We start from the raw sequence: 24,218 nt of genomic DNA, 5'->3' as shown, positions 1-24,218 counted from the left end.
CATCCCACAACGAGCTGTGACTTTCGCAGGCTACAAACCGCCAGTACCCTGGGCCCTGTGGCCACTGTGCAGTGCATCCTCTTCCGAAGATCAAATCCTTGAAAACCTTTGGTGGACTTCTTCCGGACCTCCAGAGGCAAGATTCCACTCCTTGAGGTCCCCTCACCAGAGTGCAGGAACGAGAAAGCAAGATGAATCTACCAGGCAGTAATCATTCTTCCCTGGTGCTTCCCAAAAGGTGCCAAAATCACAGAACCTGAAGAATCCTTTGCTGGAAGCCCCTTCACCCAACTGCTGCTATGAGATCCATTCCAGTGTCCCTTCGTCAGCCTGCCGGACCAAGAATCCTGCTGCTCCTGTGCTGCTGGACTGCTGGTCTGTGTGTTTGGGAGTTCACCCATACACGTCACCTAGGCGTAACGCCCGTGTGCCCTCAGGGAGCCTTCTATGAAGCCCCTGACCCCATTTTCCCAACAAAGAGTCACTTACTTGCTGCTGAAGACTTCCTCTGGAACTTTTGGACTTTCTACAGCTTGTGCCTACGTGTTTTGCCCTCCAGTCTGACTCTGAGACCCTCATAACTAGATAGGGACTGTCTTTTAAAGTGGTAGGCCTCTGTGAAATTATTACAAGTATTTACTTACCTTATGTTGGCTTTGTTTCATCCAGTTTTACCTGATAGAAATATTCTGAAAAGTTATTACACAGGTTTTACTTACCTTTGAATTCCATAGTGCCATTCTAAAAAGTATTACAAAAGTAACTTACGACTGTGAATAATGCATTGTTTTTCTAAGGTTACCTATTGTGTGGTATAGTACTTACCTTTTACCTCTGCCTCAGTGTATATATAAAATAAAACATTATTTTTATATAACTTTAGTATGTCGTGTTTCTTTGGGCCTATGTGTATAGTTCTTTGTACCACCTAAAACCCTTTCTCCCTCCTAAAATAAGCCTGGCTGCTCAGCCATTGCTACCAACAAAACTTGTGTGCTTCAGGCCTATACTACGTGTTGGAGCCCTGTGTCCAAAGGGTGAGTTTTCTGAAGATGACCTTTTGGTAGACTTTTGCAAAACTCCCTAACAGTCAGCCTCTTAGTGGACGCTGTAGGGATTACCCCAATATCACTGGCTCTCAACTTGTGTTTTTGTCCAAGCCTAACATGAAACAGAATATAGGGCCATAAAACCAGGGTTTAGGGGTCCACTTAGGAAGTGAGGACGAGAAGCAGAGCACTGAATCTACAGAACAAAGAACCGAGAAAGAAGTGGACAGTCAAACCCTCTAAAAGACTGTGAGTGATTCAGAAGTGGCAACACCTTTGGGAAAGGGTTCCCCCAGCTGAGAGTTGCCAAACTCAGGGACCTTTTCTGTAAACTCAATGATAAGGAATCTTGATTTTCGATGACATTGAGTTGATACCCAAGAGAGACCATTCCATTAATTAACCTTGTTAGTCATTTCAGGAAAGATCCTAGGGTCGTGGCAAGTAGTTTTGAGGCACTATATTTATTCTGGCCCAAAGTTGTAACTATCTATAATAACCCTTTACATGGCCTATAATTGGGCCTGCCGGGTATTGATCCCTTTTGGCATTGTGACCCCACAAGCTCCTTTACATTACCAGTACAGTGGTAGCTTCACATAGGATGGGAGACTATATTGCTATACATAAGAACAATCAGAATTAAACATAAGTATTTTGTTGCACCACGGGAAGGAATTACTATAAGCTGTTTTCCTATCTTGGTTTTCCTGCCAAAATACAACCCGCCCCCTGGATCGTAACAATGCCATATCATGGCTTATGCTTAACATTTCTAAAAATGCTTAAAAATGTAAACAATTTACCTGTGTTGTAAAAAAAAAGATCCACCCACAAAGCCAGCTTGAAGCCATTTGTCATGGTATTTGGTTTCAGGGGCTTTCGGTGTGTACTTGACACTGTAAACCACTTATTTTTCTTCAAAACCCATAGGCAATAACTCATAATAATGTTCTTATGTGAAGACAGTGCTCCTTTAGATGTGGCTATGCCAGGCAAAGACAGACAGATGCATTTTGGCCTAGTTTCTCCTTGTCTATGTGATCTAACTGTCATGCTTGGAGGCTAACATACAACAACCTAAATGATATGGTGAAAATAAGGAAAAACAGCTAGGGCCTCATAACTATTGCAGAATGGGTTTAACGGCACCGCTAATGGTGCCGGCGCCGTTAAACCCATTCCGCAATATTACGAGGTTCCCTCGCGGGACCCGCTCTGGACGTCTGGTTTTATCAGACGTCCTTTGCGGGTCCCGCGAGGGAACCAGGGAGCTAACAACGGGCCCGCTTGTAATGGGCCTGTTGTTAGCTCCCTCCCCATTCCCATTGAGCCCTATGGGGGCTCGAATGGGAATGGGAATGGGAATGGGGAAGGACCGGGCCCGGGTTCCCGGAAGGAGGAAATACCGGGACCTCCATACTCGGAATGGCCCGGTATTTCCCCATTCAGGGAACCCGGACACGGTTTTAGAGGCAGCCGTGCCCTTATTAAGGGCATGGCTACCTGCAAAGTCGTAATGAGGCCCCTAGAGTATTGTTACCATGATAAATGTACATTTGCTATGCATATACAATATCTTGAATGGCTATCGATATAAAGCCTTCATTTTGTGAACAAACGGCTGTTGATTTTCTGCTAATTTGACTCTAGGGTTTAACTGACGCATTAATTCTAGAGGCTGGCGAGAATATAGAGACATGCCATTGGTGTTGCAAGAAGCAGGTTGCACACAAAATAGGAACTTTTGTGAACATGCTTAATAGGTTGTTGACTCAAAGAGGAAGCAAAGTAATGAGAAACTCCAAGTACCAACCTGTGTGTAGTGGATGGTGAAGATGGCATGAGACCGGCTGCTGGCATCGTGAACATGTGTGGCTGCTGTAATCCTGTAGGGAAAGAGAGAGGGCAGCTGGTCTATTTTTTCGTCTGATAGAGGGGTTCAGTCAAAGAGTTAAAATTGTCAATTCAGATAGTAAACAAGATTATAGGCACTCCATAAAATAACGGAAACAGATCCTCATTGGTCTCGATGTCAGGTCCTCGAGAGCAAAATCCACTCCACGGTTTTGGATATCCACAGAAAATCAATCTGAACACAGTAAATTAGAATGGAAGCTTTTTACACAGTCAGTGGTTATCCTGACAACCTGATATGATATGATAAGATATTTTATTTGTATTTCGCTCATACACAAGTGTTTCAGAGCGCGACGAGGCAAAGGAAGGGAACAAGGGAAGACAAAAGCAATGATCTTACTAGGCCCAGTGACATTGAGAACTTCCAAGTGCAGGGGGGAGGGAAAGGGGGAAAGTCCAAGGGAGAGGGGTGTCTGGTAAGTGCAGGTAAGGGGACTGTAGGGTCACAGATACAGACCCAAGTGCAACGGTTACCAGGGGCGGTGCGGGTGAGTGGCTGAGTGGGCATGAGCCTGTGCCAAAGCAGACAGATCAGCAGGGGAGAGGGAGAGCAAAGGCAGAAGCAAAGAGGAAGGTCTTGAGGTGCTTCCGGAACCGGAGATGGTTCTCCTCAAGTTTCAGAGAGGCAGGGAGGCTGTTCCAGAGTGAGGCCCCTGCTGAGGAAAGAGATGTGCCACCAACTCGTTGCTTGGAGAAGCAACTGACCCCGAGGGTGTTGGAGGTGGAAAAGCAAAGATCTCGTGTAGGAAGGTGTTTACAGAGGTAACGTTGACTGTATTGTGGACCCAGGTGCCAGAAAGCCCTGTGGACAATGCAAAGGGTCTTGAATTTAATCCTTGCAGCCACTGGGAGCCAATGAAGAGATTTCAGTGCTGGAGAGATACGATCCCTGGGCGTAAGGCCAAGGACAAGTCTGGCAGTCCTGTTCTGGATGAGTTGCAGAGGGTGAGAGCAGGCAGATTTAGAAAGAGGCTGTTGCCATAGTCCAGCCCAGAGAGAAACAGAGCTCCAGAGACAGTGAGCTTCTGGAGGAAGGAGAGGAAAGGAAGAATACCTCTGAGGCGGTGCAGCTGGTAATTTGACTTCTTAGAGACTTTTGAGATGTGAGGAGAAAAGGAGAGTGTGGAGTCGAAGATGACCCGAGGTTTTTAGCTTCACAGGTGGGCGCAGGAGAAAGGCCAAGGGAGGCCAGCCAGTGAGTAAGAGGAAGGGGGGGAGTGGGTGTGCCGATGAGGAGAATCTCAGTCTTACTGGCATTAAGGCAGAGGTCATTGGCGTCACACTACACCTGGATAGCAGACAGACAGTCACAGATGAGAGAAGGAGAAGAGGTGGCAGAGGGGAGCCTGAAAACAAACTGAGTGTCATCTGCATAGCACTGAAAGTTGGAGCAGAGAGAGGCAATATGGTGAGCAAGGACTGCCAGGTATTGGTTGAACAACCAGGGAGAGAGGTTAGAACCCTGGGAAACACCATAGGTAGAGAGTGAGATAGTGGAAAGGAAGGACCCAAGTTGAACCTGGGAGGGTCGATCAGAGAGGAAAGAGGTCAGGCAAGCCAGGGCCTGCCCGGTGACACCTAGGTTATCATGAGCAGGATGGCGTGATTGACCGTGTCAAAGGCAGAAGAGAGATCGAGTAGGATGAGGACAGAAGGGATGTTAGAGTCAAGGTTTCAGAGCAGGTCTTCACAGATGTTCAGGAGAGTGGTTTCCGTGCTTCTGGCAGCTCTAAAGCCAGACTGGTGGTGATGGAGACAACCAACAGAGTCAGTGTGAAGATTAAGCTGGGAGATGGCCAGCTTTTCCTGGAATTTGCCCAAGAAAGGAGTGATGGAGATCAGGCGGTGGGTAGCCGGGCATGAGGGATTCGGCTGAGGATTTCTTTAAAAGAGGGTGCACGACGGAGTGCTTCAGAGGGGATGAGAAGGCTCCGGAGTCGAAGTAGTGGTTGCAGAAGTCGGCCAGAGCAAGGGTGTCAATGTGGTTCTTGATGGTTGTGGACGAACAGGGAAGAACCTGTTTTGACAAGACTTTCATAGATCAGACTTGTCTGGAAACCTTGTCAGAGGAGAACAGAGGAATGGAAGAGAAAGAGGGAGGGGTGGCTACAGGAGGGTCAGAAACTGCAGAGGCAGAAGGGGGAAGAGGAGGGGAGGACGAGAGGGTGGACAGGATGTCCTGTTTTTTTTAGATGAAATGAGAGGCAAGGGCTTTTCAGAGGGCCTGGGAGGCGACAGGAGAGGTAGGGACTGCAGCAGGGTTGGCCAGCGCCTTGCAGATTTTACAAAAGTTCGGCTGAGTTGTTAGGTGTTGCAGAGATGCGGGCTTGGATGTGTGCTCTCTTCTTGGTTTGGATAAGAAGCCGGTATTGCCTTTGGAGCAGGCGGCAGGCCAGTCTGTCAGAGGGTGCACAAGAAGCATGCCATTTCCTCTCAGCACCCCTACACCTGCGTTTAAGGGTAGCTAGGTCGGAATCCTACCAAGAGTTGCACTTGGCTCTGGGCTTCAAGCGGATCCTCATGTCAGAGGCAAGACCATCAAGAGTATCAGAGATAGAAGAGAAGAGCATGGGAAGGGCTGTGTCAGGATGTGAGTCAGCCAGAGGAGGGGTAGGGGAAGAGAAGGTGGTGGCGAAAGCATCAACTGACGCCCTCTTCATGGGTCGGATGACCGAAAAGGTAGGTGGCAGTGTTGGAGTTGGCTTGGCCTGCGGGGTAGAGAGGGAGAGATGGGGAGGAAAGGAGGGAGTGATCACTCCAGGAGAGAGGAGTGGTCAGAGGGATGGAGCGGCGGAGGTCAGAGGAGATCAAAACATCAAGCGTGTGCCCTGCAGAGTGAGTCGGGCCAGAGGGGAGAATGGAAAGAGAGAAAGAATCGCAGAGGTCACGGAAGAGTCCAGAGGAGGAGCAGGGAGTATCCAAATGGATGTTGAGGTCTCCAAGAAGTAAGAGTTGAGTGGTCGAGGCCAGGAGGGAGGCGGACAGGTCCGCCCACTCAGAGAGGAAGGATGTAATCTGACCAGCTGGCCGATAGATAGTAGCCACAGTAAGAGTGGCCAGGAGAGAGAAAGCCTGCAGACAAGGCATTCAATAGAGGAGTAGGTGCACGTAGGAACGAAAGAGGCAGGAATTCACTAAGGGAAGATCAGGGCTACTCCCCCTCCGGACTGGGTGGATCTGGGTACGGAGAGGATCTTATAGCCATCAGTGAGGAGGGTGTCAAAGCTTGTGACAGAGCTGGCTGTGAACCATGTCTCAGTAAGACCGAGGACATTGAGGTCAAGTTCTTCCAGGATGCGACAGATGCCAGAGGAGTGTTTGACAGCTGAGAGAGAGTTGAGAGTGGCAATATGGGGAAGGTTTCCAACCTTGAAGGACTTCCGAGGAGGGGTGAAAATCAGAGGTACGCCCTGCAGAGGTGTAGGAGGAGCCTGAGGGTGGGCAGGAGAGGGAGGAAGAGAGGGCAAGGTAGCCAAGGGGGAACCTGAGGGGTGAGGCAAGGGAGCAGGGGAAGGGTGAGGGGGGCAGCAGGAGATGAAAGGAAGTTGATGAGGAGTGGGAAGCGCCTGTCAAAGAGGAGGAGGTTGGCCTGAAGGCCTTGGACCAAGACAGTGCCATTCAGGTAGACATTAATGATGACCTTAGAGGAGTCGAAGGGGGCCGGGAGGGCCACCTAGTGGGTACCACCATTAAATGCGAGAAGAGGAGAAAGGAGAGAGCACAGAGACCATGTGCAGAGTCCATAGGTCTGGTGAGGGAACACCAAAGAGGATGTCAGTGAGGGTCTGTCTGTACGAAGTGCTGGTATAGGTGTCAGAGATAGGGAGACCAGGGTCAGAGACCAAAACGTCCTTCTTCCTGCAAGACTTAGTGAGAAGGGAAGGATAGTTGATGGAGAAGAAGTTAGAAAATATAAGCGAAACAGAGAGCGCCATGGGTGAGGTAGAGAGAGAGAGGGGGGGGGGGTGAGCAGGGGGAGGAACAGGAAAGGACAGCAGGACAGAGTAGCACAATGCAGTCACTGGCCCAGACCAAGTTCAAAAGAAAAAGCAACCAGTACAACCAAAGGGCACAGCCAGAAAACAAATTGCAGTAGCAGTCAAATGCAGCTAGATTCAAAATTCAAAACCTGGTGTAATTAGGTCTTATGAGGACTGGACATGGGGTCCCCTTAAGGAGCTTCACATTAGGAATGCAAACAAGTATACTCTGGTTCAAATGAGGAATAGGGACTATGAGAGGGACACTAAGTTATTAAAGCTACTACAGACACATCAGTTGGGGAAAGCATGTTCCACTTTAAGAAAACTCCTAGTGCAAGAATGATTTCCCAGCACATGGTTTCTTTGGTTTTAAATTTATGCCAAAAAATAAATATATTATGGCACAATATTATTGCTTTTTTGACAACTGCTTCATTAAAACAGGGGTACACCTCCAATACACTTAAGGAATGTCATTGCAAAAAGACGTCTGTGCTCTTCTGATGGATAATAAGCTATCACAGGGTGAGTTTCATAATCTAAAATCATAAATGTGCCCTAGGGACACTGGTGCTGTTATATAATGTTGTAAAATGGTCTTATACAGGACCGTTCTGCCATTTGTTTTGCTGACGAAAGTCATAGCGGGAGAGGCAGATATTAAACCTGTGCAGTTGATGAGTCCAGGTTGGAAGCAACCAAATCCTAAGTACCTATGACTATGTTATCCAAAGGGGAGAGCCCGATCTCTGATAGTTTAAAGCGCTTTGGGCCTGGTTACCCACTGGTCTGGGGGATTGGGCTAGGACTAAAAGAGTGAGCATATTCATAACTTGATTAATGTTTTACAGATACTCCTACAGTGGCTCTGTGTGTGAGTTTGACTGTAATGTCAAGGTGATGAGAGATTTTATAGGGAAGTCAGGAAGTTGGGGACAAGGAGGGGTAGACATGTAGATAGGGTAATGCATGCACTGGGAGCAATTCAGGATTAAAGTGATTGGTGACTTCTGGGGACATCTGTTAGATGGTTTGATGTTAGTTTGTGGTATTATTTATCCAGGTAAAGGTGTTTATCGAGTTGTGGATGTCATTGAGTTGGTTGTCTGGTGTTCCAGTATGGGTTTCAGTTGTAGGATGGGCTTTGGATTCTTCAGGTTTTTCCGGGTAGATGTCCAATTGGACCACCTTCCATGGAAATATTAGCAACTATGTCAACCAGGTTGTCGGCAAATGTAGGGTTGTGAGCTGAAGCTCTGTAGATGAGATGGAAGATTAGTGTGGATGTGTTTGAGATTGAGCAGGTTAAGATGAGTGATTCGCAGTCTCAACTAATCAGGCAGTGCCCTCATTCTTATAAAAGGAAAGCAGTTAATATCAGATCTATGTGATTTTACCGAACCGAGTTTGACTCCCAAAAGTCGCTTTTTTTAATTTCTTTTTAATTTTTCAATTTTCCACAAATATATATGTGGGGGGAGACCCCCCACAGCTCCCCCACCTTACCCCTATACATTGTTTATTCACTTTACCCCCCACATATATATATGCGGAAAATTGGGGGTCGAACTTTTGGGAGTAGGTAATTTTGTACAATACCGTCAATATCATGGAATCCAGGAGATGGAATGGTTGGAAAGAGGTTTTAAAGCTATGTAAACCCAGTCTAGCAATACAGTATTCAATTCAGCAATAGAAAACAATTAATATTATGCAATTATTGAGTGAGCTATTTGAGTGGTTCCATTCAAGCAGTGCAAATCAGTCTAGCAGAGTAGCAGTCAGTCATGCAATGCAGAAACAGCATTTATATGCAATCAGGGAATTAAGTATATTATGAGACACTCTAGCGTTGCAGAGTCCGAAGTATAGTTGGAGAACCAGGGATGGCGTGAGGTCAGCAGTTCATATTAAGCAATCCAGGAACATGTTACAGTTGGGTCTAAAATCAGTCTAACAGTATAAGGGACAATCTAGCCATACCACACAGTTAATATTATGCAATCAGACAATTAATTAGGCTATGCAAAAGTAAATCTGGTGGCAGGAAAATGTATTTGGCTATGCTACACTAGATTTGGCTATGTAACAATCTGCTTATGCAATAATTAATCTAATGGTGTGAAATAAATTAATCTTGCTGTGCAACAATACATTTGGCTATGCAACAATTAATCTGACTATGCAATATTCAATAATTAATCTGTAACATAACAATACAGCTGTCTAAGCAACAGTAATCTTGCTGACAAACATAATAGAGTGGTATGAAAAATAAATCCGGCCATGCAACAGCGCCACGATGCCCCTGGGCTGTTTGCGTGCTATACAAATGAAATAATTAAAATAAACAACAAATCTGCTACGCAACAATACACCTAGTGAAAATGTATCTGCTAGGCAGCAATAAATATTGGTATGTAGGAATTAATCTAGTGGCTTGAAATGAATTTGGTTAGTCAACAATAAGTCTGGTTATGCAACCATTGATGAGGTTTTGGAACAATTCATCTTGTGGTATGAAAGAGAATTACCCTGACTGTGCACCAATACATCTGTATATGCAGGAATTAATGTAATGTTATGAGCATGTTAATCTTGCTATGCAGCAGTAAGTCTGGCTATGCAACAATAGACCTGGTTTGGAAGTAATTAATCTGGTTGTGCAACAGGTATCTAGTGTGAAATGTACCCGGCTAATTAACAATACATCTAATGATATGAAATTATTAAACTGGCTATGCAACAGCAAGTTTGTCTACGCAACAATAAATCTGGCTACACAACAATTAAACTAGTGGTGTGGAATTATTTTGACTATGCAACAATACATCTAGTGATCTGAAAGGATTCATCTAGGTATGCACAAGTAAACCTTGCTGTACAACAGTTAATCTGCCAAATTAACAATACATTTGGTTATGCAACAATAACCATGGCTATGCAATGATAGTTGTTGCTGTGCAACAATATACCTAGTGGTGTCAAACTATTGATCTGGCTAAGAAGCAATAGTTTAGTAGTGAAGACATGAATCTAGCCAAATACCAAATCAAGTAACATGAAAAATGTATCTGGCTATGCATCACTGGGTCTGGCTATGCAACTATCGATCTACCTATGTAATAGTTAATCTAGGTATGCATCACATTATTATAGTTATGTAACAATGAATCTACTTTAGTAATACATAATTAAGCTATACAGTGTGCAGTGATAGAGCTGGAAATGACAAATATAATTTTCTTGTGCTTTATTTAGTCTGTATATGCTAAATCAATTTACTTCCACCTCAATTCATCTAGCGATATGACTGATTGATCAATTATGTAAAAACCAGTATAAGGGCGAAATCACCATTATGGAAATAGCAAAATGGACATCAAACCCCCTAGCTATTCACACTTTGCATTGCTTGTATTGAATGACTAAATTTTTAATAATACTTTTTGCTTACTACATTTTCCAAGCAAAATGTTCACATAGAACCGGTGAAGCTAGATATAGACCATTGCTTTACTGACTAGACCAAGTATTTTTACCCAAGAATATTGTGGTTAATAAGTCCTGCCATTACAAAATTTCCAGCTTTCACCTCGGATACCTGACGTCTCATCCCAATTGCACAAATAGGTGATGTGATCACCTTGATGCATTTGATTATCACTCATAAAGTGGACATCAGATCAGAGATCACAGAAATAGATAACATGATCATTTGACCGTCTTGTATTACCCCTCCAATAGTGGTCATGAGATCGGAGATCACAAAAAACGATGGCGTGATCATAACAGTGATAAGATTAGGTTTTGAAAGAAATCTGTGTAATTTCCAGGAGAAACCACACAAATAGGCGATGTGTTGCTTTGTTACCTGTTGGCAATGCCTTCCTCGAGAAGTTCCAGCACCTGCTTGTAGTCTGTGACAGCATGCTGAGACAAGCCTGTCCAAAATCAAACAGCACAGAAAAGTCATTAAACGGGGATCAATAAAGAATAAACGCCACACTGCGGGATAGCCTTGCATAGGAGTGTGACGGATTTGCATCTGCTGGGGGAATATTTGCATCCAGTAAATTATTTATTTATTTATTTGTTTGTTTAGTTTCATACAAAATATACATTTAACACATCTTATTACATTATATTCTCAAAGCTCGGAATCTAAAATCTCACAAGAAAATCTTAAAAATCATATTTCCTTAAATGACATATAACGTTCACAAAATAATCTGCATTTGTCCTTTCTCATTTCATTTGCAATCTCCGGGCACAGTGATTATGTGATGAGCTGTATTTAAAAACAATAAAAAAGCTTAAAACATCATTTAAAACAGCATCCGAATCAAACTAATATGGAGACTGGTTACTTAATCGTCGCTCAACATACCCCATTATGTTCGCAGTTTAGAAGCGTTTTTTAATTAATACCCACAACTGGTACAAGGCAATGTGCACTTTTTGATTGTCCGTATTCAGGCAATAAAACCATAAATCATCGCTCTTGATAGAGTCGTATTCATGCACAAAAGGGCCTCATGGTATCATATATGCATTGCCCATAGTTCCACACTCTGTCAAAATATGCTTCGCTGTCTCCGTTTGTTCAGGGGTCTTACACATGCGGCAATATCTTTCTCTTTGATGCAGCCCTAACTGAGGGCCAATTAGTGCCAGTATTGGTAGCTGGTTTGTACGCAACTTCAATCTGAAGGAACGTACATTTGAACTTGGGCATTGCCTGAGATACTGTTCCAGCTGGAGGTATCTATACATCACTCCCGCCACATATGTGTGACTACGCAGGGCCTCAACATGGGTATTATTAGCCAATCAATTCCATTTCTTAATAATAATAATAATTTAGCATTTATATAGCACTACAAACCCTCAGGTATCTGAGCACTGCTTATTATTACCCACAGGGTGTGGTGCTCATTTATTGACCTTGGAAGGATGAAAGGCTGAGTTTGGGATTCGAACCTACATCAGCAGGCTCTGCACAGATGTCAAAGCGAGCTCTCTACTCGCTGTGCTACCGGACCGGCTAATTTTCCTTATGAAAACACGTTTCAAAGTTTCATAGATCGAGCCCCTTGCGTAGTCAGGGCACCATCCAATAAAGTAGGTTTTTGGCCAGGCGTTCAAAACTATCTTTGCCACAGCCAGGGGCGTCGAGCAACCAGAGTAGTTGGCATTTAGGTTTTGCATAGGTTTTCATATGTAAGAGACCACGCCTCATCAACAGCTCACCTTTAAGAGATGTCAAGCCCAATTCCAATCTAATATATTGGATAGGAGCCGCAGCTTTAAACCTCAGAACCAGTTTCCGGAATCTCCCTTCGACCACATCTAGCCAGGCAAGGTCTGTCATTGCAAGGGCTTCCAACCCATACAGCACCATTGGGAAGAAGCGTTGTTTATATAATATTATTATTCCATCTAAGGAAAATTCAGCTGTATCCATCGCAAATTTCAATATCACCTCGGTCATGCTTAGGGCTTTGGTTTTCTTAGTATCTACCACTCGCATATATGTTTTAGTGCTGCTTATGTCAAGGCCCAAGTACGGGTAGGAACCTACATATTCTAGATTTCCCAAGGGTGTACTAATGGTGGGTCTCTTTCATTTTTTTGCGGATACCACTAGGACTTTGCTTTTACCCATGTTTATGCTTAATGTATTCTCAGTCGCATATTTACAGAGTGCAGCGAACATGGCAAGTAAATGGATTCTGCCATGGAAGTCAGATCTGCTGAACAGGCTACGCTTCAGACAGCGCTGTGTGTTTTACAAACTGGTGTTGGTGGAGTCATCCGCTGATTGTCCTGCCAGCCATTGGGTGTATCATTGAACTTAACATCACCCATACGTAAGACACACCCTGCATACTTGCTGCTGGGCATCAGTAATTGGCATGCCGGCAGCATGTTAAGCAATGCGGCGCCACTTTTATGCAGTGTGTGCCCACGCCAATTTGTTCACTAAAAAGTGCAAACCTGTCTTTTGGTTGCTAAATCTACACTGTCCCGGGAGGATAGCTCAGCGGCAACGTGCTCGCCTTGGAAACAAGACAACACGAAGCAACACAGGTTCAAACCCCGGGTCACGCTCAGAAACCTCTGGGTATTTTAAGCACGTTATATATACGCAACAAAGACATATTTCTGTAACAGCGCCTCAATGCCCTCGGGCTGTGTAAGCGCTTTAAAAATGCAAATAAATAAATACACCAGGAAGGTGCCCTCCAAAGGATTTCCTGCTGGCATTTACAGAACCAAAGTTATTCTAAATTTTGCACTGGCCTTTTTTTAAATAAAAAAAGGGTAACCCCCTGAAAGTAAATAATCAGTTTTCTGTACCTCGGCCCAGCTCCTTTTCCTGACACCGTTGCCTAATCTGCTTTTGGCAGAGGGCTATGTTATGATAGGATAGGATATGGCATTTTTAACGCGCCTATACACAAGTGTTTCAAGGCGTGACGAGGCAAGGGGGGGACAAAGTGGGGACAGAGACAACGATCTTACTAGGCCAGGTGACATTGAGATCACGCAAGTGCAGGGGATGGGGTAGGGGAAAGTGCTGCTTCAGAGAAAGGAGTTCAGACATACTTTGAACGCCTGGCGTCTTTTACCTGCTGAAGATCCAGGTTTCTGAGTCAAGAGAAGGAAAGAGGAGGAAACCAGCCAGGGTTTTCTTTCAAGGTTTCCTGCATTGAATCAGCTTCAGCCAAGGTGCCCAGAACTGTTTTTTCCAGCTGTCGACGAATCTTAGATCTGTCCAATTGGAGCTGCATTTTTATGTCCTCGTAAAAAATGAAATTTCTCAGCAGGACATGTGCAGGTGAGTTCCCAGGGGAGTATTTCCAGATGTTCCAAGAGGCAGAATTGACAGACTTCCAGTTTCAACAGTATGCCACAGCATCTGGATACCCATACCTAGTGGATTCAGACTCGCCTGATGTCTCCCGGCAGCTAAGCTACAGGGCCACTGAGTCGGCACAGATCAGCACTACAGTTTCCAGTCGTTAACTTCTGGAGATTGTTTCGACCCAACCCCTAAAGGGTACCATGAAACTGCCCCGATGAAGGTGGGAACATATAACCACCGAAACGCAAAAGGATAAGGGGCCCCGGCTTCCAATCTCTATGTTTTCAAAAAAACATTTGAACTTTGTCCACTCGTTTGGCGTATATTAACTAACCAGGAAGGTATCACGAAAATATCCATTTCTCATGCTCCCCCTACATGCGTAGCAAACCCAGTGGGGGTTTCCCATAAAAAAGTCCTGGAAAAAAATGTTTAAAACAACTAGAAAATTCTAGGATTTTCTCCATAATTTGAATATATGGAACTTTGACCATATTATGGTTATATTTTATTTCTAGTTTTTCTCTTCCTATTAGAGGTTATCCTCTACTGCTCTTCCCCCTTTTTAAGCACTGGGTTGTGATTTTCCACGTTTCCACCTTTTACATTTCTCTTGTCTTCTTCTGTCCTTTTCACACTATTTATGTGAAAATATGTGATTGAAAAATGATGAAAGAAAAGATTTTTTTGTATCTTTCTCCATATAAGTTCATGATGTAATTGATTTTTTGAGTTACAATCCAATAGATCGTTGTTTTATTATTCAGAGCACTAAAAAAGAATATATATAAAAATGTTATAATTCACACACTGAAATTGTTGTGGTAGATGTGGTTATTTTACACCATGCATGAATATGGTCCCCACGAGGGGTTAGATTGGGTACAAGTAAACCCCAGTTAATGTTGAGTACTCCATCTACTTAGCACATTAGGCGAGGTGTTGAGTGCATTTTTCTTTTTGCAGCAATGTGTTTTATGTTAGTCAGCCTTTGCTGTAGCCGGGAATTCCAAGCAGAGCTTTGAGTGGCCCCACATAGAGGCCCCGGGCCCAGAGGTTGTGTGTACTATATGCAGAGGCGATAGGAGGAGCGTGCATGGGAAGGTCGCGTTTGCAGGGCTCGGAAACCTTGCCGCCAGGTCCTGCGCCCAGAAAGGTAAGTGTACAGGTAAGAGACCAGCGGAGTGCAAGAAAAGTAGAGCTGAGCCGGCTGAGCTCTGGAAAAATTACATAGTGCGGAGTCTGGGGCCTTGAGCAGTGAACAGACACAACAGGGCGGAGGCTCATGGGCAGTGCCAGGCTCAAGGTAAGATGGGAACATAGTTCAGAAAGAGTGCATGAGAATGTGGAGTGCATTCTGCACACCAATTCATTAAGGGAACGCTACAAGTTCAGGAATAATGAGACCACATCACAAGTGACCCCACAGGCTGGTGGGCCATAACAAAGCCTTCTCAGTCATCCTCTGAGCACCAGGAGCTTAGTCATAGCCAGACGCAACATCACGCGGGATTAAAGATGTGTTGCTTAAGTATTCAACTATTTACTGTGCCCACTATGCTTTATGGAGGGGGTGTAATGGGGGCGACACGAAAGGACGAACGTACAGATTTTCTTACGAAAGGCTGCACCTAGGGGTGTTGCTAGGTCTGGATAAGATCAGGGGCTAAACTTATGTCCGGATTGGCTGGATTCGGGGCTAGTTATAACCTTTTGGTTGTAGACCGTGAGCTTCTATCCGGGGCTACAACCAAAAGACCTGGGGCTATAGCCCCCTAAACCAGCCACTAGCACCGCCGCCTCTAGCTGCGCCCAAACGTTCAGCATTTTGTCAACCCCTCTCCCCCTGCTCCTCACCTACACTGCGCAGCCCCAAAGCCTTGCCTGCACTCTCAGCCCGCTTACTCGATGAGCTCAGACAGCTTCCGGCACCACTTTCCCGGCTATGGCCTAGGCTGCGCCTCCTCCAGGCCTGCGTATGGGAGGCGGCCTAATGTTTCTAGCCTTCCGTATGCAGGATTTTAGGGGGCACGGCCTATGAATCGCGATTGACCTTAGACACACTCCCTACTCCCATAAAAGACATCTGTGTTGTCTGCAGGTTAGAACGTGTGACATTATCAGACAAAGCTCAAATTGTGAAATGTGTAAGGCTTGCATTAATGTGTTCAATGCCCAGCTGCAGTTACATGAAAATGCACGCGTGTTATTGTATGGCCTTATTGATGATCATAATCATGAAAAGACTAAGTGGTGGGTGTAATGTGTTGTCTGTAGGAGGCTCCACTTTTCCCTCCAAGAAACCAAATGCTGTGGATTTTAAATGTTGAGGACCACAAGCCTCCTGTTTATTGGCAAAGCCCTCCTTCAGATTATCATCCAAGGGCTGCCTGTTAGTCTGCCTGGACCTCTCGGTTGCATTTGACCCTATCGACGTTACATGCTGCTTCCCATCCTTGCACACGGGATGGGCTTCTCAGGCACCATCCTGGAATGGTTTGCATCCTATTTACTTGGCAGGCACCAGGTTGTCCAGGTGGGCTCTCCTAGTCTGAATGCAGCTCTGTCTCTTGAGGAGTCTGTCAGGGTTCCACTAGCTGCCCAGTCTCCTTTAACCTCTACATGGAACCTCCGAGCTCACTCCAAGATGACCCAAACATTGTAAAACACCAGTGCACCGATGATACAAAGTTGTATTTAAAAGTCAAAGGCCCACAAGATATCGCTCGCCTTCGCTCATGCCTTGCAACCATTCAAACATGGATGACAAGTGCCTACTTATGGCTTAACTCTTCCAAGACTGAAATCATTACTCCTCAGTCGCCTTCGGGCAGCAGCCTACTCCAAGGTGGCTGGTCGAAATGCGCGTGTATGGGTTCACCCCCGAACCTACCCAATCATCAAAATTCCCAGGCTTCATTGCGGATAGCAACCGATCCTTCAAACAACAAATCGCTAAAAATGTGCTTATGCCTTGGTATCGGATCTCGCTAATCTGCAAAAACAAGACCTTTCTCCTCTGCCGCAGGACTTCGGAACAGTGGTGCTTGCCCTAGTGATGTTATATTTGTGCTATGCACCTTGTAACCCCCTACGTGTAGCCATATCACCCCCGTATCATGTACTTCTGTATGCACACCGACCTGCAAATGTAACTAACCCAATTCCATGTAACAGCACCACGATGCCCCTGAGTTGTTTGGGCGCTTTATAAATGCAAATAAATAATAAATAAATATATCCATGGAGATGAAGCCCACCTCGCAGGGCTCCTGGGTGCTCAACTGATCCTCCGCCCTCTTCAAAGGGACTCACCATGCAATGTCTCGCCTCATGACCGGCTCTCCGAAAGTTGAGCCAACGTTGGCACGTTACTGGCTTCCCATCCCGGTGAGGATCTATTTTAAAACCACTGGCCGCACCTACAAGACAACTACCGCTGCTACGCTGGCCTACCTGATGGGCAAGCTAAAAGCACTGTGTAGCACATGGTCATCTCGCAGTAATACCAGCACCAAACTGGAGACCAGACTGCGCTGCACGGAGAAACCTAGCAAACAGTCCTTCTCATGCTATGCTCCCGTCCTCTGGAACTCCTGGTGGCAAACCGCCAGATCCAAGTCTCCTTCATTGGCGGAAAGCACTAAAGACCTGGCTCTTCTAACAACACCTGGGTCTAACCTAGATTCCAGCTATCTTGTGCACAGCCCCATCCTTTGCAAAATCTGCTGGGTAAGTGTGAAGCACTGATGACAATGCGTATTCAATATTTAAAGCCAACTGGTCAAGAGTACAGGGAACCCTCATTTGAGCTATTCTGGAAACTCATATGTTATGCTTAATTAACTGCACGTGGAATTGGCACGATTTAATTCTTACATGCATTGAAATTGGAAGAAGAAGACGCATTCAGTTGATTTAAATAGAATTCTCTTGTGCTTCGTCATGTAACAGAGAGTGATCTGATTCCTTTAGTGACAAACTATGAAAGAATTTAACAATATATGCTAAAATGTGAACATCGACTTGGGGATCAAGACAGGCCGAATCTGTGCTAGAAAAGTGCATTGTTTTTGTCAATGTTTAATGAAAACCTGATGAATTCTATCTGCCATGATATCTGTTACATTTTAGTTGATCACAGGTCGCATCTGAATTAGAAAATTGCATCGTTTTTTGTAAATATTCAGTGAAAACACAACGAGCTCTAACTGACATATTTGTTGTATTTTATGGAAACTGATTTTTTATGTCGATTTTTCTTCTCGTTCATGCTCAAATGTTACCTTTTTTTTATTCATTAAGCTTTTATGTTTCTATGCTATTTGTATGATAAAAAATTAAAATTGTAAAGTTGATTAAATCAGCCAGAACAATAAAATAAAAAAAATTAAAAATGGTACTGTGATATGATAGCACTGTTTTGCTCTATGACCTGTACAGAGCACTGTCATTGCTCCCAAGCTAGGTTTGCACTTTAAAAATATAATATAATAATAATAGACCTGTAGGAAAAGTTATGGCATTAATTGCAGTAATAAATACAATTTCCGGAAACGGCTGTCCAACCCGGAAGTGGAACATCAGTACAAAAGTGCATGGGAGACAGGCATGTGTTAGCAACCACCGCACCTTTAAGAAGCAGGTCTGCCCACAGAGGGGCGGGACTTGCTTAAGTAAGTTGGGGGGAGTTAATTGGGGAAGGCGCGGTTGGCGCCAGTTGATGGAATCTTATGAATAAAGAAGGTTTCATTGAAATCCCCCAGCTGTGCATCCTTTTTATATAGTCCGGGGTAACACTGGCAACGAGGTGTCTCTCCAGCATGCCGGAGTCCTCCTTTGCCGGCAGTCCGCCAGGTCTCCTCCTCCATGACGCAGCCGGTGATCCCACCGCGCCAACTCTCCTGATCCCTTGCAGTCCACCAGGCCTACAGTGCTCCTACTCTCTGGTAGCATACCAGGCTTCCTCCTTCTAACGCGCCCGGTGATCCCACCGCGCCAGCGCTCCGCCTCCTCCTGCATCTTCCCTCAGCTGCTCCTAGCAGCCCTACGCTCCACGACTCAACACGCAGCCTGCACAGAACTGCAGCGCCACGCTGCCTGAGAGAAGGGCAACCCACCCCCTCAAGCTTCCACGAGGATCGAAGCCTCCACATGGGACGATCTCCCGCACGCTGCAGAGCACGTGCGCATATGACGGTGAGCAGCCCCTCGATCCCCTGAACACGCTGCAACTCACCATCTCTAGTGTTATTAACATGCCACAGGCAGGCCCAGACACTTCAACCCCAGCGACAACTGCCTCCCAAGGGTGTTCCACAGTTAACACCCACCAGTCGCGCAGAGCCTGCCCTGCCATCCACCAGGGGTGACACGGATGTCAGCCCCCTGACAACAATCTTAACGCCCGTCATCCTTGGCAAACACATCCTATCGCCATCAAGAGTAACCCCAGCAATCCACCGTCGCCCCCACCAGTCCACGCCTCAAAATCCATTCAACTGCGGATGCAGCGTCTGTTCACCACAACCCTCAAAGCCACGAAAGGTCCACGATGGACCCAGTGGATGGAGGACTTACATCATTTTGTTAGGGGATCAGGAGACGGCGACTCTCCCCACAGAAGGGACATTTTCCTCAACCTAGTAGGAGGGGAGACAAAGACAATTGTTAAAAACCATCCCAGCAGCTGAGCAAAATGACTTTCCAGCACTCATCAAATCTCTCGTCAAGCTACTCATTATCGAACCCAACCGCGACTATGAGAGATATCTTTTCAACCAGTGCTCGCAAAAACCACAAGAGACTGTTGATGAATACATCACTCGATTGCGAGTGAAAGGTGCCCACTGCCAAATCGACGCCTTCTCCCTCGACGAAGCAATACGCCTGAGAATCATCGAAGGCTGCCTGTCTCCATCACTCAAGAAGCAACTCCTCAAGAAACCCCTCACGATCGTTAATCGGGGAAGGCGCGTGTGGCGCCAGTTGATGGAATCTTACGAATAAAGAAGGTTGCATTGAAATCCTCCGGCTGTGCGTCCCTTTTATACACAGCCCCTGGCCTAGCCCGGGGTAACAGCATGGTCATTTAAACGAGACCGGGTCAAACTGTTCTACCAAATCTTGACAGCGCGCATCCCTTTCTAAAAATTACTCTGTGAAAAGATTCTCTGAATACCGCCAGGAAAAAGCAAGAGCTTTCTTCCCTCCTGGCTGCGATTCCCTTTCATGCTACTGCCGGGTTCATGGTAGCCTTGTTGGGGTTTCTCTCTGGAGAGGTTAGGAAGCACGCGCGCGCCCTCTGCTGGTGTTTATATGTACGGCGGATAGCAGCGCACACTTCTGAAGTTCATAATTCCGTCCTGATGAGTGCAATGAGTTCATGTATTTTTTTTTTAGCTACAAGAGGAGCGCTTTACGCAAGCCATTTACTGTAATAGGAGGACCCCGAAAATGAGCTACCGAACAGCAGCATCGTGCGCGTTAAAAGAGCAATACAAACTAGGATATAATGACCCTGGGCGGATGTGTGTAATTCGGGTAAAACTACACAGTATTGATTTTTTCATATATATTTACATTACAGAAATGTACAACTTGAGGCACTGGCCATAAAGTGATTCCCCCAGAAATACCTATTTATTTTTGCTGAAGCGTCGAAGCTGGGATTAGAACTGCAATGTCCTCCAGACCCATCTCCCTCAAACCCACCCATAGGCGACGTGAGCGCTCATAAGCTTGGCGACCTAAAGGATGGGCAGCGTTAAAGAGTTTACCGCTAAACTAATCTTAGCAGATGGCTCCATGTTCCAGGCCTTGGCTTTCCTTTGATTGTCACTGCGTTCTGAGGGGGGGGGCACAGTCACCCTCCACTTCAACTGGACACCAGCAATGGGCTTCACTGATGTCGCCATCATTTGACATCTCAATGGAATATTGTCATGTCAGCGGCACTCGGAGTTGGACCTGGGAGGCCTGCCACTCCTCTACGGCAAACTTGCTTAGCTGCACCTAATCTCGTCCGTGGTTACTGCAAACAAACTGGACTCGTGTAAAAGAAAAGCCATGGGCTGCAACATGGCGCCAGCCGAGACTCGGATGTGGTCAGCTTATGCTCAGCCATGTGTGAGCTTATGCTCAGCCATCACCGACTAGTCTTGTCCTGTTTAGTGTGAGGTTGTGCTCAGCCATCACCGACTAGTCTTGTCCTGTTTAGTGTCAGGTTGTGCTCAGCCATGTGTGAGCTTATGCTCAGCCATCACCGACTAGTCTTGTCCTGTTTAGTGTGAGGTTGTGCTCAGCCATCACCGACTAGTCTTGTCCTGTTTAGTGTCAGGTTGTGCTCAGCCATCACCGACTAGTCTAGTCCTGTTTAGTGTGAGGTTATGCTCAGCCATCACCGACTAGTCTTGTCCTGTTTAGTGTCAGGTTGTGCTCAGCCATCACCGACTAGTCTAGTCCTGTTTAGTGTCAGTTTATGCTCAGCCATCACCGACTAGTCTTGTCCTGTTTAGTGTGAGCTTATGCTCAGCCATCACCGACTAGTCTAGTCCTGTTTAGTGTGAGCTTATGCTCAGCCATCACCGACTAGTCTAGTCCTGTTTAGTGTCAGCTTATGCTCAGCCATCACCGACTAGTCTTGTCCTGTTTAGTGTCAGGTTATGCTCAGCCAGCACCGACTAGTCTTGTCCTGTTTAGTGTCAGCTTATGCTCAGCCATCACCGACTAGTCTAGTCCTGTTTAGTGTCAGGTTATGCTCAGCCATCACCGACTAGTCTAGTCCTGTTTAGTGTCCGCTTATGCTCAGCCATCAACGACTAGTCTTGTCCTGTTTAGTGTCAGCTTATGCTCAGCCATCACTGACTAGTCTAGGCCTGTTTAGTGTCATCTTATGCTCAGCCATCAACAACTAGTCTTGTCCTGTTTAGTGTCATCTTATGCTCAGCCATCACCGACTAGTCTAGGCCTGTTAAGTGTCAGCTTATGCTCAGCCATCACTGACTAGTCTTGCCCTGTTTAGTGTCAGCTTATGCTCAGCCATCACCGAGTAGTCTAGTCCTGTTTAGTGTCAGTTTATGCTCAGCCATCACTGAGTAGTCTTGTCCTGTTTAGTGTCATCTTATGCTCAGCCATCACTGACTAGTCTAGGCCTGTTTAGTGTCATCTTATGCTCAGCCATCAACAACTAGTCTTGTCCTGTTTAGTGTCATCTTATGCTCAGCCATCACCGACTAGTCTAGGCCTGTTAAGTGTCAGCTTATGCTCAGCCATCACCGACTAATCTTGTCCTGTTTAGTGTCAGGTTGTTCTCAGCCATCACCGACTAGTCTAGTCCTGTTTAGTGTCAGTTTATGCTCAGCCATCACCGACTAGTCTTGTCCTGTTTAGTGTGAGCTTATGCTCAGCCATCACCGACTAGTCTAGTCCTGTTTAGTGTGAGCTTATGCTCAGCCATCACCGACTAGTCTAGTCCTGTTTAGTGTGAGCTTATGCTCAGCCATCACCGACTAGTCTTGTCCTGTTTAGTGTCAGGTTATGCTCAGCCAGCACCGACTAGTCTTGTCCTGTTTAGTGTCAGCTTATGCTCAGCCATCACCGACTAGTCTAGTCCTGTTTAGTGTCAGGTTATGCTCAGCCATCACCGACTAGTCTAGTCCTGTTTAGTGTCAGGTTATGCTCAGCCATCACCGACTAGTCTAGTCCTGTTTAGTGTCAGGTTATGCTCAGCCATCACCGACTAGTCTAGTCCTGTTTAGTGTCAGCTTATGCTCAGCCATCACCGACTAGTCTTGTCCTGTTTAGTGTCAGCTTATGCTCAGCCATCACCGACTAGTCTTGTCCTGTTTAGTGTCAGGTTATGCTCAGCCATCACCGACTAGTTTTGTCCTGTTTAGTGTCAGGTTATGCTCAGCCATCACCGACTAGTCTAGGCCTGTTTAGTGTCAGTTTATGCTCAGCCATCACTGACTAGTCTTGGCCTGTTTAGTGTCATCTTATGCTTAGCCATCACCGAGTAGTCTTGTCCTGTTTAGTGTCAGCTTATGCTCAGCCATCACTGAGTAGTCTTGACACCATGTCAGTTTATGCTCAGCCATCACTGAGTAGTCTAGGCCTGTTTAGTGTCATCTTATGCTCAGCCATCACCGAGTAGTCTAGTCCTGTTTAGTGTCAGCTTATGCTCAGCCATCACCGAGTAGTCTTGTCCTGTTTAGTGTCAGCTTATGCTCAGCCATCACTGAGTAGTCTTGACACTATGTCAGTTTATGCTCAGCCATCACTGAGTAGTCTTGACACTATGTCAGCTTATGCTCAGCCATCACTGAGTAGTCTTGTCCTGTTTAGTGTCAGCTTATGCTCAGCCATCACTGAGTAGTCTTGACACTATGTCAGCTTATGCTCAGCCATCACTGAGTAGTCTTGTCCTGTTTAGTGTCAGCTTATGCTCAGCCATCACTGAGTAGTCTTGACACCATGTCAGTTTATGCTCAGCCATCACTGAGTAGTCTTGGCATGTTTAGTGCTTGTCAGTGTCATGTGTCTGACACGTCTAGACAATGAAGCAGCTGTGGGGTTCTCTCATGCGGCATCCCCCATGTTGTGGTACAAGATTGCTGTGTGATAGTCTTGTATTATATGTCTCCTTGCAGACAGAACAGACAAGACATATCATCTCGACCACAGTCTTCCCCCACCCCCTTGTTACTTCCTAACCAGTTTACACAGACTAAAAGGCCAGTCCTTTGGATACAATATGGAAAATACCAGAATCCAAATTCATGGACATCCATCCGCTTTTCAGTGATTACAGTGTATCATTCTCTCTTCATGGGAATCCTTTGAAAAACGTGAACCCAGTGCCTGACACCTGCCAGGATGATATTATCATAAACAGTTAGAACATATTTGGCCTAATTTCATTGACATTCTTGGCATCTTATCATAATTCATGAGTAAATAAATAAGCTGTACCTTTGGGATTCTCCATCGTTTTCCCATCTGTGCCAAAGTGCCAGACTATTATGCAAGTCTATGCGAAAAGGGCGAGCATACTCGTCCTGGCACTTAAGGGGTCAATACTGATTATGTTCTCATTTGTACAGTTTGTTAGTAATCGATATGTTGTTTTGTTTGTTATGATAGTCTCCGCGAGAGTTTACGAAATGACTGTTTCTGGCTATGCTATGATGTTTTGTCAGATTATGTGGCTATACTATACCATAGTGTGCCCTGATTTTTGGGAACGCCCTGAATTTCATCCAGCTTTCTTCGCTAGAGAACCTGTCGTTTGGTGGCTAAGATAGTGAGAAAGCAAACTTAGTTGTCTGCTTTGTGCAGGGACCACTTGATTGGCTGAGAGAAGGTACCCCATCACTGGAGATCTCGCCACCGGTC

The 24,218-nt window shown here is 45.6% G+C and overlaps 1 protein-coding gene across 2 annotated transcripts in view; it reads right to left on the bottom strand.

Moving 5' to 3' along the window:
* LOC138527467 (stAR-related lipid transfer protein 9-like) overlaps positions 1–24,218 on the bottom strand; it is a 590,857-nt gene that overhangs the window by 273,278 nt on the left and 293,361 nt on the right. For both annotated transcript variants that reach the window (XM_069638652.1, XM_069638653.1), the window contains exons 8-9: positions 10,827–10,896; positions 2,866–2,938 (exon numbers count right to left, since the gene is read on the bottom strand). In XM_069638652.1, the coding sequence (XP_069494753.1) occupies positions 2,866–2,938; positions 10,827–10,896 (143 nt within the window). The remainder of the gene's footprint in view (positions 1–2,865; positions 2,939–10,826; positions 10,897–24,218) is intronic.

Source organism: Ambystoma mexicanum, chromosome 14, assembly GCF_040938575.1.
Source record: "Ambystoma mexicanum isolate Mex_15411 chromosome 14, UKY_AmexF1_1, whole genome shotgun sequence".
Taxonomy (NCBI): Eukaryota; Metazoa; Chordata; class Amphibia; order Caudata; family Ambystomatidae; genus Ambystoma; species Ambystoma mexicanum.
The sequence above is the reverse complement of the archived record's forward strand: the minus strand, read 5'-3'. Positions and strand labels throughout refer to the sequence as shown.